This window comes from Neomonachus schauinslandi, chromosome 5 (genome assembly GCF_002201575.2).
Source record: "Neomonachus schauinslandi chromosome 5, ASM220157v2, whole genome shotgun sequence".
In the NCBI taxonomy this organism is placed as follows: Eukaryota; Metazoa; Chordata; class Mammalia; order Carnivora; family Phocidae; genus Neomonachus; species Neomonachus schauinslandi.
The window spans coordinates 141,397,341-141,416,282 of record NC_058407.1 but is presented as its reverse complement, the minus strand read 5'-3'; the positions used below and the strand labels follow the sequence as shown (position 1 = coordinate 141,416,282).

Genomic DNA, 18,942 nt, shown 5'->3' with positions numbered 1-18,942 from the left:
CACATGACCCTCATCAGTTTTCCCTGCTGCTGGTAAAGAAAGTCTTCCTGGAGAGTTTTTTTTAGAGGGTCTCCAAGGTATTCATTCCTTCATTCAACAATTACTGTTTTAGCATCTCTGTTGGGCCTGGCAGTGGGGACAGTGGTCAACTACACTTAAGTGTCTCCAAGGTCTTACCCAGGGCTTGCCTCACAACACAGGCTCTTGTCCCCTTGGTTCCCAGATCCCACAGATCTTTTGGGGGATCTGTTTCCTTTTCTCTGTAGCTCTGCCAGGGAGAAAGATGAAGAGCTCTTTCTTGTAGATCCTTCTGCCTTTTTGTTTTCTTTCTCTGACAGCTCAGGGAATCAGACAGGGAAATGTGTTCTCACTCATCTGTGCCCCCCAAAACTTTTTCTGCACCCCAGCTCCCCATAAGGGGGAGAGCTTAGCAGAAATACCCGCTTTCCATGCTTTCTCCCATGGCACCCTCTCCTTGAAGCAGGGAGGAGAGAAGTCCTGAGCAAGAAACTCAGGGAGGGAGGATTTCTTAAAAACTGGCTATTTATTCAAAATATCCTACTTTATCACCTCTCCATGTGAGACAATCTTTGCATCCTTGCAAAGAATGTGTATTTTTCCTCCAACTATCGGCCCTCCCACTACCACCTGCAAGAGGTGGAAGTGGGGTCCCTATCTAGAATCAAAGCTCCCAAGTGCAAAGCAAGCCCTGGCTCTGGGGGAAACATTTTCCCTCCAGCTCCCCAAAATTGGGCACTGGGCAGGCCTGCATTTTAATCAACTTCGTCCTCTCCCCATCGAATGAGCCATTACTTCCTCCAAGATAGTTTTCTTCTTCCCACCTGGCTTCATCACCCCCACCCCCAACATCCATGTCACACACACACACACACACACACACACACACACAGGCTTGGCCACAGCACCTGGAAGTTTCTTAAAATAGAATGATGTATTAGTTTTCTATGGCTGCAGAACAAATTACCATAAACTTAACAGCTTAGAACAACACCCATGTATTATCTTTCAGTTTCCAAGAGAAGTCAGCACCACTGAGCCTCTGCTCAGTGTGTCACAAAGCTGCAATCAAGGCATCAGCTGGGTTGTGGTTCTCTACCAAGCTCATGTGGTCGTTGGAAGAATCCATTTCCCTGCAGCTGTAGAACTCATAGCAGCTTGCTCCTTTGAGGCTGCAAGAGAGGGTCTCTCTGCTCTAGATCCTCTTTTAAGAGCTCACCTGATTAAGTCAGGCCCACCCTGGAAAATCTCCCTTTTGATTAACTCAAAATGTACTGATTAGGGTTCAAGAGATCTGCAAAATCTCTTCAACTTTTCCATGTTCTGCTGGTTAGAAGCAAGCCACAGGTCCCACCCATGTTCAAGGCAAAGAATTATACCAGGCATATATATCAGGGGACAAGAACCTTGGGGGCCATTTTGGAATTCCTCCTAGCACAAACAGATCCTTGATGGGGTTCAGATAAACAGGGAGCGAGCATCAGTCTTTGTATAAAGGCATAAGGTAACAGGGGACATGCCCCAGAGTGAAGCTCCAGAAAGCCTGCAGAATTATGGCTAATCCCTGAATCCTAGGGGGCAATGAATGTCCACGGAGGCTGGGCTCTCCAATCATAGTGTGTCACCACATCAGTATTAGACCCTTTCTGTTGCTTCGGCAAAAATGAGGAGGAGGGGGGAAAAAGTGACGAGGAGGAGGACATAAAGAAGGAGAAGAAGGGCGCCTGGGTGGCTCAGTTGTTAAGCGTCTGCCTTTGGCTCAGGTCATGATCCCAGGGTCCTGGGATCCAGTCCTGCATCGGGCTCCCTGCTCCTTGGGAGCCTGCTTCTCCCTCTGCCTCTCTCTCTCTCTCTCTGTCTCTCATGAATAAATAAATAAAATTTAAAAAAAAAAAAAACAGAAATGTATTGTTTCACAATTCTGGAGTCCAAAAGTCTAAAATCAAGGTGTTAATAAAGCTGCATTCCCTCTCAAATCTGTAGGGAATCCTTCCTTCTGTCTTCCTCGCTTCTTGTGGTTTGCTGGCAATCTCCGGCATTCCGTGGCTTATAGATGCCACACTCCCATCCTCCATCCAATCCATAGAGTTCTCCCTGTGTGTCTATTTTCACATGGCCATATTCTCATAAGGGCACAAGTCATTTGGATTAGGGGCCCACACTGCTGAAGCATGACCTCATCTCTATAGTGGCCCTATTTTGAAACAAGGTCCCATTCTGAGGTCCTGGGGCTTAGGACTTCAAGTATCTTTTTTGAGGAACACAATTCAACCCACAACAGTATTATAAAACATAATTAATTGATAACTATAGGCATTAGTAATCCAGGTCCTCAAACTATGTCACCAGAGTGATCAATCTCTTTCTTTTCCCTCTCTATTTCTACGAATGACCACAAAATTCCCAATATTGGCTCTCATTGGACCAATTTACTTCTCAAAACCGATCGCTGTGGCTTGGGGTAGGGGGTGGAACAATGTTGAACACCCAAGCTAAGAATACATATCTACCCCCAGGTCAGGGTTAAGGGGGGTGGCAAGCACCACACAAACCAGGTGGACTGCAAGTCAGAGACTGGTGGGTTCTCAGGGGAAAATCAAGGACTCTTATCAGAGAAAAGAGCAGTGTAGGAAAGTCTGGCAGGAAGAGCGAAGGTCTACCTCACTAGCTTGATGGGGCTTTTGATATGGGGATGGGGGTGTGGCCCAGTACTCAGTCCCAAGAAGTCACACCTTCACCTGTGGGGCTGGCTCCTTGTGGATTCAGTAACCACACGTGCAAACAGCCATCTCCCAGCATGGTCCCCCCAGTCTCCCTGAACTGTCCCAATTCCCTTCAGATCTCACCAAAATGAAAAGCCATTCTCTGAGGGTTAGCAGCTCATTCTGCTAGTTTAAATCACCCGATGCCTTCTCCCTCTCCAGAAGCCTGTACTTACTGCTCCATCACTGGTAATGACAGTGAACATTTTTGCAATCTCAGTTTTTATTGCAAAGTGATTGAGGACCAGTGAGAATAACTTATGCTGCTGAAACTAAGGAAATCCCGCCAAGCAAGTGGTGGGTGGATAGGAAGTCTTATAGCAGCAGCATATATTTTTCTCCCTCAAGGAACCTACTGAAAATAAGAAGCTATCACCACCATGTTTCAGACAAAGGCTATGGAAAACGTAAGCTGTGATATTATAATTTGACAATTTTAAATCTAGTCAAATAGATATAGATCAGAGGTGAAAAGGGGACTCTGGTAACTAGAGGATGGTCAAGAATAATAAAAGTGAGGTCCTCTCTGCTCAACATTTTCTCCTTCCTTGAAAGGGTACTCAATGATGGGCTCAAGCTCCCTATCAGCCAGGAATTAAGTCTTTCCCAATTCCAGAACCCCACCAGGGCAACCCCAAAACCAGAGCCATCACTTGCAACCATATAGATTGTTTACAACACAATTCTAAGGATGTTATTTTCATGAATGCTATGTGGGTGGTATCCCCTGGAGGTGCACAGGGCATAATTTGCACAAATGATCAGTTGCTTACATTCTATCCCAAAATCAATCTATAAGAGGTAAAAATTCCTCATGATGTCATAACCAGTCATGAATCCATGACTCTCCTTCTACCTGAGACAGGAGCAAAGGAAGCATGGTCAGATATACTTGGATGAGCTTTAAGACTAGGTCAGGGTTCTCAATGTCTCACCACTGACATTTTGGGCCAAATCATTCTTTGTCTTAGGCGGGCAGTCTTGCGCGTTATAGAGTGTTTAGCAGCATACCTGGCCTCTACTCACTTAATGACAGCAGCATCCCTCCCCGAATTGTGACAACCAAAAGTGTCTCCAGACATGGCCAAATGTTCCTTGGGGGGCAAAATTACCCCCTAGTTGAGAACCCTGGGACTAGATGTATAATACCCAAATCACATGTAAATCAGAGAGCCAAAGGTCACCCATGTGACACTCTAACGGGTGAAAAACAGAGTTTGAAAGAGGTAAAAGAGGTAGGGAAAGGAAATTAAATCCCTGCTGCTGCTAACAATATAAGCCCAGCAGATGTTGCTGGAAACCTAGTTAGAAGACGCTATAAACCTTAATCAGCTTCCATCCTGCTTCCCCAGAAATACCTCTCCACTGAAAAAGTCCTGGAAGTCGGGGCGCCTTGGTGGCTCAGTTGGTAAGCGTCTGCCTTCAGCTCAGGTCATGATCCCAGGGTCCTGGGATCGAGCCCCGCATCGGGCTCCCTGCTCAGCGGGAAGCCTGCTTCTCCCTCTCCCACTCCCCCGCTTGTATCCCCTCTCTTGCTGTCTCTCTCTCTGTCAAATTAATTAATTAATTAAAAGTCCTGGAAGTCAACAAAACCCCTAAAACATAGATGAACAAAGCAAAGAAAACCCAGATGGAGACAGAAAAGATGTGCTTCCAACTCCAGTCATTTCCACAAGGAGGGAAAAAAGGAAGTCTTGAAAATAAGGAAGGCTGGGAAACCAGGATTATTTCCTAACTTGTCATGACGTGAATTTCCAACATGTAGAAAAATCAGATGCCAATGTTTCAGGTCTATGGATTACACAGGAGAAAGTGTCAGCCCAAAACACCCCAGCAACTGAGCAAAAAATCATGACTGCTCCAAATCCCAACGCCTTGAGTAAGAGAAGTTGGAACCACTTGAGACTGACAGCATGGGTGGATTAGTTTCCCATGGCTGCTATAACAAAGTACCATAAGCTGGGTGGCTTAAAGCAACAGAAAGCCTAGAGGCTAGAAGCCCAAAATCAAGGTATCAGTGGGCCATGCTCCCTCCGTAGGTTCCAGGAGAGAATCTTTCCTCGCCTCTTAGGCTTCTGATCGCTGCCAGCATTCCCTGATTTGTGGCCACACCACTCCAATATCTGCCTCCATGTTCACGTTGCTTCCTCCTTTTCTGTCTGTGTCCTCTGCTCTTCTGCCTCTTATAAGGGGATTTAGAGCCAATATGGATAATCTCTTCATGTGATGATTTTCAGGATGATCTCTTCATGTCAAAATCCTTAACTTATATAATTATATCCATGAAGACCTAGTTTCCAAATAAGGCAGCATTCACAGGTTCTGGGAATAAGAATATGGACATATAGGGGTGCCTGGGTGGCTCAGTCATTAAGCGTCTGCCTTCGGCTCAGGTCATGATCCCAGGGTCCAGGGATCAAGCCCCGCATCGGGCTCCCTGCTTAGTGGGAAGCCGGCTTCTCCCTCTCCCACTCCCCCTGCTTGTGTTCCCTCTCTCACTGTGTCTCTCTCTGTCAAGTAAATAAATAAAATCTTTAAAAAAAAAAGAATATGGACATATAATTTGGTCGGGGGGGGGTTACCATTCAGCCCACTATAGTGGTAAGAGGAGAAAATAAAGTGAGAAAAAAAATGCAGGGGACAGATTCCATTTCTGTGACAGTGGTCAGTAAGGCAGGACAAAGGTAGAACTGTGTGTTAAAAGAGTTCCCAGATGGAACTTAAGTGCAGCCAGCTGCTTCCAGCTATTCAAAGAGAGAAAGTTTCTGTTTTTGACAGCAGAATAAAGGAAGAGGTGGAGAGTGTGAAAGCCCATTCTTTGTTGGCCTAGTTCCTAAGGAATCGTGCCTCTGCCTTAGGGCCATTCTCAAGTCTTGTTCAAGGATAAAATGATTTATGGATGGCCATAATTAAAAAGCAATGTCAAAAAGAAGCAGCATCAGTGTTTTTCATTTTGTACTTACACATGAGCAAGAGCAGTTTAGTAAAATGGGCATGCTAGGGTTTTATATTCTCTGTCCAAAAAATGGCTGCCATCATGAGTGCTAGTGTTGGAGACAAGCCTCAATTCTGTAGCAGGAGTTGATAAGGTTTTAAATTTTGATTGGTTCACCTGTCAAGTACCTTTATTATGGGTCCAGTGGATTATCAATGGGTGGCACCCTGGGTGTGTAAACTTGGGTAAGTGTGGTTTTGAGCATCAGTGTGGGCTGTTTCCCATCAGTGTCTTGGCTGTGGTTCTCAATGAACTTGTCAGCTCAAGAATGGAACATTGGGTTGATTTAAGGTGGTTGGCTGACTCGATTTGGCAACTGTTCTTCCTCACTGATTTCATACTAGCTGGTTAAAAAGACATTTTCTTCTTTGGTTTTGGGAATGTGAACTTAATGAATCACAAATCAGGAGGAAAATGAAGACACGCTTATAGTTTATATGGTAGATTAGTTTAAAGGAATTAGTGAATAACACATAGCAGTTCCTCGAATTATTGTTAAATAAATAAATGCATTAAAGTGTGTCTATGGCCAAATGGACTATCTGTAAATATACACTGTTACACCTGAAAATTAGTAGGTACGAACAGAGCAAATGTTTGGAGCAGAGGGGGAGGAATGCCCTTATTAAGTTATTAAGTTATGGCATGGCTTCTTTTAATCCCACTAAAATATCTTTTTTCCCAAATTGACTTTGGACTAAAGCAGGTTCTGTTTCCTACTGGTTCAGATCATACCTGGCCATTTGCAACTGGGGCAGAGGTAAGAGGAAGTTTGTTCAATTAAATTCAACAAACATTTATTGAATGTCTAATGAGGGTAAATCCCTATGCTTTGTGCCAGGGAGATACCAGAATAAATGAGGCATAACCCTACTCTTAGGAAGCTTGTAAACTAATGTAAAAAATATATTTGTAGGCAATCATCTGAAATTCAAGAGGAAATGAGATGGATGCTAAGTGGAAAGTATAAGCAGGATGGAATGACATGAGTGCCATGTGTGCCCGGTTCCAATGACACCTGACAGCCCACAGCAAGGCTGCACAGGCACCCATTTCTTGTATGATCTGAAGGCCCATGAAGGTTTGCATCTAGACAGGTCTAATCTAGGTCTAGAGTCTAAGTCATGTCAGTCCTGACCTTAGGATCAGGGAATAAAAGGAGTGGTTTTCATCTATCACAAGCCAAGGAATAGCCCAGAACATTGGCAAAACCTGAAAACTTTGCAAGTTCTAGAGCAGGGCTTCTGGGCCAAGAATCCAGGACTGAGATGATGAGAAAAGGCAAGTCATGAACCATCTCAGCCATTTTTTCATCATCATAATCAAAAAAAGAAAGAACTTCGACAGTCTTACTGGGTAGATGCCAGACCCTATTTTAGTTCACACTTTGGAACTAATCTCTCAAGCCATCTAACAATGGCCAAAATAGTGGTTTGTCCACAACAACATAACTGAACAATACTGCTCACTTATTTCCAAGTGCATATCATGTGAGAAGTTTAGGTCATTAACAAAAAAGCACTAAGCAAACTCAGGCTACATAATCCTTTCAGCAAGGTAACTGACAATGGATACAACTGGGGCAGGCTATTATAAAACCACCTCTATCTACCTCTGCCCAAGCAGTGAAGTGCTTAGTTTCAATAGTTAAAAATCATGGCAGGGGCGCCTGGGTGGCTCAGATGGTTAGGCGTCTGCCTTCGGCTCAGGTCATGATTCCAGGGTCCTGGGATCGAGCCCTGCATCAGGCTTTCTGCTCAGCAGGGAGTCTGCTTCTCCCTCTCCCTCTGTCTCCCCCCTGCTCATGCTCTCTCTCTTTCCGTATCTCTGTGTCTCAAATGAATAAATAAAATCTTATAAAAAAAAATCATGGCAGATACAGTTGACACTTGACCAATATGGGGGTTAGTGGTGGTGAAACCCCACACAGTTGAATCCATGTATAACTTTTGACTCCCCACAATTTAACTACTGATAGCCTACCATTGACCAGAAGCCTCACCAATAACATGGACAATTAACGCATATTTTATATATTATATTCTATATTCTTACAATAAAGTAAGCTAGACAAAAGAAAATGTTACTAAGAAAATCATAAGGAAGAGAAAATACATTAACAGTACTGTAGTGTATTTATCAAAAACAATCTGGTGTATAAGTGGACCCACACAACTCAAGCCCATGTTGTTCACGGTTGGACTGCATTTGCACTTGCCTTCTACCAGGCTCCAGTGTCACCTCCTCTGTGCAGCCTTCCCTGATCCCCTCTTTTCTGTGTTCCCACTGCACTTTGTTCAGCATCTATTGGAGCATTGATCACCAGTTATGTCGGGGGGGAAACAGCCATAAAACACAGAAATACTTTCACACTAGCTCAAGGGAAAGGACTGCCCTGCAAGGCTCTAACAGGCAAAGTCAGGCAAGGGAACCAAATGAGAGACAATCAGAGAAAATGGAAAATGCAGTTAGAGAAACCAGACCTTATGTTTCTGGCTCTCAGAAGCCCAGTGTTCTTCTAATCAGCCCCAGGAACTCTCCTGTCTCTGCTTCACTCACTCACAACCAGCTTTCTCTTTTTGCTCATGGCCCATCATCGTAGGCTGCTCGGAGCCCACAACCAGTTGACTAGTTACTACATCTCTTGGTTTAAGTCTTGAGAGAGAGAATTGGGTTTCTCACCAACCAACTGAATGTGGGGAGGAGATGCCACATGGTACAAATGGTGCCTAGACCTGCCTCTCAGCAAGGCCTGTAAGTAGGGCAATTCTAAGAAAAGGTGCCTGTGAGCACTGCAGGCACCCCAGAACATGCTCTCTCTCTCTCTTTTTTAACTCTCTCTCTCCTGTCCTCTAAGCTGTAAATGCCATGGGACAATCAAGGATAATACTTGGCTCAAAATGTTTGAGAAAGAGAGGATTTGGATCAAACACTGGAATTGATGGTTTCCTAAATTCACCCTGCAAGTATTCAGGAAATAAATAAATTTCAGTCTCTGAGAATCAAGAGAAAGGAGTCACATCTAGCTGGGCTGGTTCCCACACTTGAAAGGCTTGGTTGGGTGAATTTACCCACACCTTGCCATAACTGGCTTGGTGTGGGAGTAGGCATTGTACCCTGATAAAAGCGTAATTAGCAAGCAGCAGGAATCACGTTCTCCAGGAGAGCTCATCCTACTTCCTGTTTAACTTGCATAATTACCCACATCACAAACATTGAAATGACATGGATGACAGACTCTCAGAATGGATAAAGCCAGAAAGGCCCTTGGAAATCATTAACCCTCTCATTTTACAGAGGGGAAAACTGAGTCCCAGAGAGAGAGCAAGTGCTTACAAGAGCCAAAACCAAAACCAGATGTCCCGCCTCTGAGAGCAGCCCCCTTCTGTAGCATCATACTGTAGTGAGGACAGCGTCATCTGACCCAAGTGAAACCAGTTCCTTTGCAGCTACTGGAACTCCAGGCATGGTCAACGGTATTGCTTTCACGCAGCTTTTCCAGCCCGGTCCCTGATTGTCTCCAGAGTTGAAAATGCAATTTTAGTAAAACTGACTGCCACTCCCTGCAGCTGTTCATTTCTTAGCTTTTCCCCTCCTCTGTCTTGTTCTGCCCACATTCCAGAACTGGCCCTTAACCAGGATAGAGCCTTGAGCAGCAGGAAGCAGGAACCAAAGGGGCAGTGGAAATTTCTGCTGGGTCATTAGTGGTCCCCAGCTGCTGGCTGGATTTAGAACATGCCTTTAAGTATCAGGGTGGAAATAACCCAAAACCATGGAGACAGTTTCCTTTGTGCAATTACTGGGACTAGCCATGCCACAGAATAGAAGGGTCATGCCCCCTGAACTCATTTAAGGTAAGGTGTTTGAAACTTGGGTAACATCTCTTTGAGGGGAAAATGGATTCTATGATTGGTTCCCAGGCTAGTCTACTTAACTGATATTATAATTAACCTCTGGGTCCCAGAGCCTGGAAGCCAGAATCATTAAGGTCCAGGAGGGGTAAGTTTCTGTGTCCATGGCATCCTCTGCTTCTTCCAATCCCTCCTCCAAATCCTCCCAGTGGCTTTGGGCCCCCAAGCTTCCCCAGATAGTGGAGTACTCCAGGTTTTGACAGCTGTCTGTCCTCCCTTTGGTCCCTCAGGGGAGTTGCTATCAACCCAGATTTTGGAGTAATGGGCAATCTGCTAGGACTAATCCACATGCAGGTGTAAATGACTAACAGGCCCTGAAACAGTGGTTCTGACATGTCAGTGGGACATGTCCGTGGGCACTAGAACCACCTGGAGAGCTTATGAAAATGCAGGCTCCCAGACCCCACCCTAGAGGTGTGGATTCAGCAAGGGCTAGAGTGGAGACCAGGGAATTTGTGAGGGTTTTTTGTTTGGTTTTTTTTTTTTTTTTTTTTGAGAGAGAGAGAGCAGGCACGAACAGGGGGGATGGGCAAAGGGAGAAGCAGACTCCCTGCTGAGCAGAGAGCCCGACTCAGGGCTCAATCCCAGGACTCAGGGATCATGACCTGAGCCGAAGGCAGATGCTTAACCCACTGAGCCACCCAGGCTCCCTGGGAATTTGTGTTTTTTAACAAGCAGTTCAATTGATTCTAATGTTGGTGGTATGGATAAATACTAGACTAGGTGAAGTGCCAGGTTTTTGTAATTCCAGGGTGATTTGATCTTTACTGGGCAGGAAGAGTCACATAGATAGAACAGAATCCAGGATTTGCAGGGGGGAAAAAAAAAGGCAAAAGCAAACTACCCCTGGGTGAATTGTCTCTGTGCTTCCATTTCATCTACTGTGATATGGCATGGCTCAGCCATGAGAAAGCTCATGCCCACTTCACCCCTACCTACCCGTAACAAAGGACTCTCAGTTGTGGTATGTGACTGCCCCGCCCCCGACATACAGTAGAACAGAGAGGTTAAGACCCTGGGCTGTAATGCTCAATACCATCAGTCATTCGGGAAATGCATGTCAAACCCAATGAGATACCACTGTACATCCACTAGGTTGGCCATAATAAAAAACAGGAAGATAACAAGTGTTGGTGAGGACATAGAGAAACTGGAACTCCTGGACGCTGCTGGTGGGAATGTAAAATGGCACAGCCACTATGGAAAATAGTCTGGCAGTTCCTCAAAAAGTTAAATATAGAGTCATCATATGACCCAGCAATTCTACTCTGAGATGTATACCCAAAAGAATTGAAAACTGACACTTATACATGAATGCTCATAGCAGCATTATTCACAGTAGCCCAACAACGTAGAAACAACCTAAATGTCCACCAACTGATGGATGGATAAACAAATTCTGGTCTATTCATACAATGGAATATTATTCAGCCATAAAAAGGAATCAAGTACAGGGGCGCCTGGGTGGCTCAGATGGTTAGGCGTCTGCCTTCGGCTCAGGTCATGATCCCAGGGTCCTGGGATCGAGCCCCACATCGGGCTCCTGGCTCAGCGAGGAGCCTGCTTCTCCCTCTCCCTCTGCCTCTCTCCCTGCTCATGCTTTCTCTCTCTGTCTCTCTCTGTATCTCTGTGTCTCAAATGAATAAATAAAATCTTTAAAAAAAAAATTTTAAAAAAAAGGAATCAAGTACAGATACAAGCTACAACATGGATGAACCTGGAAAACATGAAGCTAAGTAAAAGAAACCAGACACAAAAGGTCACATATTGTGAGATTTCATTTCTATGAAATGTCTGGAACAGGTAAAACTATAGAGACAGAAAGAAGACTAGAGGTCAGTAGGGGACGAGGGAATGGACGACTGGGGAGTGACTACTAGTGGGTTCAGACTCCTTTTGGGGTGATGAACATGCCCTGGAACTAAAAAGAGGTGATTATTGCACAACATTGTGACTATACCAAATGCTACTGAACTGTACACTTTAAAATGTTAATGGTTAATTTTATGTTATGTGAATTTCACCTATTTAAAAAAAAGCATGGGCTGTAACCAAGCCTCCTGGGTTCAAAGCCCAATTCTGCTACATGATCTTGAGCAAACTCTGTGCCTGTTTCCTTAAAGGGGGAAATCTCTAAAAGAGAGGCTATAATAGTAGCCACCTTGCAGGGTTGTTGGGAGCATTAGATGAGTTAATGTCCCTAAAAACTTAGGAAAGGTGTTGGCTTCTGACAAAACAGTAAATATGCGCCATGATTTCATCACACAACCCATACCTGCTATTGTTCAGGCAACCAAGGCCAGGCAGGTTAAGGGCTTATTCAAGTTCACCTAGCATGTTCAGAAGCTGAGTCGGGGTTGGTACCCAGCTCTCTTGGACTCTAGGTCCATGCTCTTCCGCTGTTAACCATCTAATTTGATCCCTGACCAGGAATCTTGACCCCAAAGCCCCAATCCCTGACAGCAGCACAACTTCTTTCCAGTGCCCCTAAGCGTGGTCTACCTACAAGGCAGAAACAATAAAGCAACAACTGTTTTTGCTTCTTCCCAGCTGAAAGCCTTGGCCATCCTAGGGGGCTTTACCCACCAGCAGCCTGGCAATGATTCTGAGCCAGTGGAGAGCTTTCCCTTCTTGGTTCCCATGACCATCAAGTTCTAGTCACAGAATGTCCTGCCTTGATTTAACTTGGAAATAGGAGAAATCATCACTATCTTATAATCAGTAGGGTCACCCAGAGATTTCTGTCCCAGCAGGTAAGGAAGTGTACTCATCCGTCCCCTTGGATCTTTTGGTTCACTCTTTAGACTGCCCCCCAACATGCATCCCCTTTTCCCTGGTACAATGTAAGATCACAGGTTTTTTCTATATCTGGTTCAATTCTTATGTTTTCAAGAATAATCTAGCTTAATCACATTCCCCAACATCTGCCTTCCTTCTTGAAGTAGAGAGAAATATGTCTATACCCATTTATGTCTAGAAATCCTTCCTGATTCCATTGTTTTCCTCAAACAGCATGAGAGTCCTAGGAAAAACCCTGGATGTCTGCCAAGAATTGGGCCCACTGGATATTCAATATTTAATCAGATCATCACAAGCAGAAGATAAGGAAAGTTGTCCCACAGGAAATATCCAAATTCCAGGCTCTTACTTTCTGGACACAGAAGAGCCCAAGTAACCTGGCCTCCCCATGCCCTGCCTTCCCTCCACAGCCAATCCCAGCTTCCTCCAGGACTGTGAGGTCTGTTCCAGGGAGCAGATCCAATTTGGCAGTTGTGAGAAGAAATTAGCCCTTCCTTCATGCATACCAACGTTTGCACCTCCAGAAAACCAAGTCTGAAGCCCCAGGGTAGCCACCTGGAGCAACAATCCCCCAGAAGAAGTAGGCCAACCAGAAGAATATTGGGGGAGGTCTTAAGATCACTTTGATGCCCCTGGCAGTATCCATTTGTAGAACTTATCAGTACCTTCCCTCCTTCATTCCCAAGGTCGCTGGATTGAAGATCACGGAGTCATTCACAACATGATGTTTAATACTGAGACAAAATGGAAGTTCTCCTTCAAAACAACACAGAATAAGACTGAGTGGTGGGACAATGGTGTTCTCCCCCTCTGGATCACAGCCCAGAGACAGGTACTATCAGAAACCCTGGGTTGGCTTCCAGGGACATCGCCTCTCATTCCTCAGCATGTAGGATGGGGGTCAGAAGCTGTGACCTTGAGAAAGTGACTTAACTTCTCTAAACATGTTTCCCTAAATGTGTAATGGGAATAATGATTATGTGCTTATTTAATAGATTTGATATAAGTATAAAATGAAATATGCATTTAGCCATTATCGATGGATGAGTCTCTGAGCACAGAGTCTGGCTTAATCATGATTGCACCTCCAGGGCTCACCATACGGTCTGAACTCAGCAGCTTTTTCATAAATATCTGTTTATACACTTGCCTCAGACGTAAGCATAAAAGCCCTTAAGAATGAAGTTGACCATTTAATGAATCTTCAGATCATGAAAAGCTCTGAGAACATTCACTTGAAAGGATTCCAGTGGCCACTTACTATTCCTTCAAAAAGGCAGAAATCAGAGCTGCATGTTTAAGTCCTAGCCCCAAAACTGCTGTCAGCTTTGTATTTTCTTAATCAGCTTCACAGTCTTCACTTCGGAGTAGAACCTCCTCGTCTTCCCCAAGACACCAACCTTTGCTCCAAAGATCCCCTTGGCACTGGAGCTTCATCTCTGTGCTCCAACATACACTGGGTGTGTCATGCTACAAGGTGGTACTGTTGCAGCTCAGCACGCAGGCTGTGGACTTAGACTCCTGGAGCAGGATCTGGCTAGCTCCACCTTTCTCCAGCTGCGTGACCTTGGGCAAAACCCTCCTTTCTGTGCCTGATTTGCCACACCCATAAAATGAAGTTTTATCAGAGTCCCTGTTTCTTTTTTTTTTTTAAAGATTTATTTATTTATTTGAGAGAGCGAGAATGAGAGAGAGTACATGAGAGGGGGGAGGGTCAGAGGGAGAAGCAGGCTCCTCGCTGAGCAGGGAGCCCGATGCGGGACTCGATCCCGGGACTCCAGGATCATGACCTGAGCTGAAGGCAGTTGCCCAACCAACTGAGCCACCCAGGCGCCCCAAAGTCCCTGCTTCTTAAGCCCATTGGGAAGTTTAACTGAGGTAATGCATGTAATATGCTGAAAACTAAATGTTCAAAAACTATTAGTCATTAAAGGAGTCTGAATCATTTTAGCACTTCAGCTGGTCACTACAGCTCTAAAGCCAGAACTATCCAATGGAACTTTCTTTGATGATAGACATGCTCTGCTGTGCACTGTCCAGCATGGAAGCCACTAGCCACATGTGGTTACTGAGCCCTTGAAATGTGACTAGTGAGACTGAGGGACCAAATTTTTAATTGCATTTAATTTTTTTTTAAGATTTTATTTATTTTTGCGAGAGAGAGAGAGAACAAGCAGGGGGATCAGCAGAGGCAGAGGAAGAAGCAGGCTCCACCCTAAGCAGGGAGCCCGATGCAGGACTGGATCCCAGGACCCTGGGATCATGACCTGAGCTGAAGGCAGACGCTTAATTGACTGAGCCACCCAGGTGCCCAACTGCATTTAATTTTTATTAATTTCAGTTTAAATCTAAATACCACATGTGGTTAAGGGCTACTATATTGGACAACATAGCTCTAAATGAATCACAGGGGGTTGTCAATGACTCTACCTCAGCTTCATTTTTCCCTTAACTGTTGGGCTCTAGATTCCTTCCTCTTCTGTCACATTTTTTTAACTTTGAGGCAGAGACCATGCAAATAAATTCTGTCCCCCCAAGAAAATACCATGCATAACACCTTCTATGTGCCTAGTACTGATTTAAGTGCTTTACATTTATTAATTTATGACAGTTCTTAGGTGGGTGTTACGATCATGCCCACCTAACAGAGCAGTGCCATAATTTCTCAAAAGTCACAAAGCTAGCAAGAGGCAAAGCTAAGATTTGAACTCACTCTGGGTTCAGCAACTCTTAACTCTTAACCATAACATAATATTACTTCCTTGGCCAAAACATTTAACCGTGGATTTCATAATGAATCACGTATTTGCCTTGCTGCTAGGGAGGTCTAGGCAGTCTTCATTAATTCACTGTTCAGAACCCAGGGCCTCTCTAGTCTCTTGCTATGGTATTTGTTCATTGGCATGAAGCTTCTGGTAGCATTCTTTCCTATAGTTTTTCTTATTCATGGTTCTTGTCTCATTGCCATTTATTTTCAAGACATTGTCTCCTGCTCAATTCAGAATCAGAGTGTTCTTCCTCTTTGCTGAATTCATATGTGGTTGTGCAAAAACAGGATCTGGTGGAGGGCCAGACTACTGACAACACGCCATGAGTTTGGCAAGTGAAAGTCAAGCTGGTATATCTCATTCTACCATTGACATCTCCTGCCATGGGACAGGGCCATTGGCCAGCTCCTCGAGGAGTTGGCAGGAAAGCTGCTGCAATCAGAGCAAACCTGTGGCCCCAGATCAGCCCCCCAGTAACAGCATACCAACTGGCCCTAAATGTCATTCAGGGGCTTATTTATATTACCAGGCAGGACTATAGGGGAGTGGCCTGACCTGTATCCATCACTGAGAAAATCCATCCTTCTCCTGAGTATCTTCCAGGAGGGCTTTGTGAAGATTGATGCATTCACCTTTAATAGGACTAAAATGTTTTCCTTCCATGACATTAATGCTGCCAGAGTCCATTAAGATACATAAGAATTGACATGCCTTGTGGATGATGCCTAAAAGATGGGATTCCTGGCCACCTTTGAGTACATTATTCACAGTCCAAGAACATATCCACACTCCAGCAGGACTTCACTAATGGTCAGGGTATGAACGGAGAGGCTCCATTTAGAGCAAGCTCAGATTTTAAATGAGCATGCCTGATAACTGAACATGATTAATGGCTGAAGTGGTTCACCAAGTTCAGAAGTCCTAATCCTCAGAGAAAGGCAGGCAGCCATGACTTTAAGGCCCAGGAAAACCATAAAAACCTAGGGGCAGGGTGGGGGGAAGGGGCAACAGGGTGATGGGTATTAAGGGTATTAAGGAGATATTAAGGAGGGCACTGGGTGTTATATGTAACTAATGAATCATTGAACACTATATCAAAAACTAATGATGTACTATACAGTGGCTAACTGAACATAATAAAAAAAATAATAAATAATAACCTAGGGGCATGTTTCACCTCTCTATGGAGGAGCTATAGAGCATATTAAGGAGTGAAATGGCAGGGGATGATCTGAGTGAGATGCCCATGGCTGCCAAGAGTCTGTATCAGGACCATGGTAGGCTACAACCAGGAGGGGATTTGGAGAAAGGGTGAGGAGGGCAGCTACGGTTTTCACTGTAAGCCAAGTCTCCCAGACAATAGCTTCCAAACTTGGAAGAGCTGTGAGCTAGGTGGTGCCAGCTGCTTCTGCCTAGAGCATTAATAATAAGATATTTCATCCCAATATTGGCCCAAACCATGTCTTTATTATGCATCATAAAGGTTCTAAGAATAATAATCTGACCTCTGAAAGGGTGTGGGAGGGGGAGAAAATAGAATCTTGGCCATCTGGCTCCTTCTGTTCAGTGACTCCTCTGGAGCACAGAAAAGCAATGAAAACACTCAGAATCAACCTTGACTTCTGAATTTCACATACATGGAATCCATCTCTTTCCACCCAATCACTTCCTAGAAGGAGGAACTAACTTCTTTCCCTAAACCATACATACTTCCCACCAAAGCACAACCATGATGAAATGTTCGAGGGCCTTCCTAAAACATGTGCTCCTTGTGACATTCACTCTGTCCTAAAGGAAGAGATCAGACAAAATGCAAAACCAAACTGAAACTTCTGTTCTAATGATTAGTTCTGAGGAGTTTGGTGGACTCTGTAAAAAAACCCAAGGATTTTGCCTATAGGAAGTACCAACTCTTATTTTTAAAAAAGCAACTTAAGAGTAATAGCCACATTGATGCAACACTACACTAAGGGAGAATAATGAACCTAATAAAACCAGCGATTTTCCAATTGCTATTGCTACTGGAAACACTGATTATGCTAATTAAAGGGTAGAATAGTAAATACCCACTCTTTTGCATCCAATTAAGTGCTCAGATTATTTCTAAGAAGTATTTGTTGAAAATAGCACTTTTGATTATCACGGGTCCCAAATAAACAGAGTCGTGGGGGGGGGGAGGTGTGTATACACGCACTCAAGCATAATTTCTCTCCGGAGCTTCTTTCATGGAACAGTATAACTCTTAAAATCCCTATGGGGCAAAGTGAAAAAAAACCACAGTTTCCTAAGACTACAGCTTGAGATATCTTTAAAGAAGGTGTGTGTTGAGAATACAGCACAAGAAAACAATTTCAAGTTGAGAACATCTGAGATTTAACATGCAAACATCAAAAAGTCAACTGGATATGCAGAGCTGCCTAAGTCCCTCATAATGTCAATGTCAGCTTATTCTAGATAATAAAATAGCCAGTCAAACTATGTTCTACAAAATGTTGAAAGTTTTATCCCTCCAGCCAATTCCATACTTCAGAGCAAAGTCAATTTATATGTAAGTTAAACAAAGTACCACCGCTAAAAACTGAGAATTATGAGTAATGCCAATCAGAAATGCAATAAATAAATATTAGAGGATTTGCAAGTTAAAACAACCATAGAAATTCTATTATCAGAAATGAAAATGTGTTGCCTGAAGAGATTACAAATAAGATGTTAGAACCCAAGAAAGAAAGAGCTTCTGTAACTATTTCCATAAGTTAATCAGGAGTGAGAATAGGATGGGTTTTGAACCCACAAAAGGAGATGTGATTCATGCATTCATTCAACATGTATTTAACCAACAATTACCACCTACACTGAGCCAGGCCTGTTCTAGATCCCAGGAAAACGGTGGTCAATAAAATCAACATGGCCCCTGATCTCATGGAACTCACATTCTAAGGGAGGGAAATAGACAGTAAACAAGAAACATATTAATATAATTTCAGATTGGGTAAAGTGCTTTAGAGAAAATAAAACTAAATCACATGATAGAAAATGAAGCTGGGGGGCAGAGGGCACAATATTTCACCTATAGCAATGGATAGCAGAGCTTCTGGAGCCCTGAAAAGAATACTTTGTATTAAGACCTCTATCTTTGGGTGCTTAGGTGGCTCCATTGGTTGAGCGTCTGCCTTCAGCTCAGGTCATGATCCCAGGGTCCTGGGATTGAGCCCCATGTTGGGCTCCCTGCTCAGTGGGAAGTGTGTTTCTCCCTCTTCCTCTGCCCCTTGGCCTGCTTGTGCTCACACTCTCTCTCTCTCTCTCAAACAAATAAATGAAAATCTTTAAAAAAAAAAAAAGATTTATATCTTATTTCAAGTTTCCTAAAAGCAGAGCCTGAGGCAGGTATTTGGTGCATATAAGGCATTGAGGGAGAGTTCTCAGGAGATGGGAGTGAGGGAAACTGACTGGGCAGGGATTGAAGAAGATAAGTGAGTTGTGGTTGCAGTTAGAGACCAGCTTCAGCCTAATCCCACAGACAGCTCTGGAGCATGAATTGCACCCCCATGCTATCCCAACCTGAGGCAAGGAAGCTGGTCTTTTGTCCTCCCATCAGTCAATCACTGGCCAGAGGCAGCTGGGAGTGAAGGAGCAGTACGGAACACCTTCCCAGGTGAGGCAAGATTTGGCCACTTGGCTGAAGGTAATTT

The 18,942-nt window shown here is 44.1% G+C and overlaps 1 protein-coding gene across 1 annotated transcript in view; it reads left to right on the top strand.

The window, feature by feature from the left end:
- The window catches only part of LOC110587824 (ectonucleotide pyrophosphatase/phosphodiesterase family member 7-like), a 30,493-nt gene that overhangs the window by 4,101 nt on the left and 7,450 nt on the right, over positions 1-18,942 (top strand). The window contains exon 2 of the mRNA XM_021698016.1: positions 13,172-13,317. Coding sequence (XP_021553691.1) covers positions 13,172-13,317 — 146 coding nt within the window. The remainder of the gene's footprint in view (positions 1-13,171; positions 13,318-18,942) is intronic.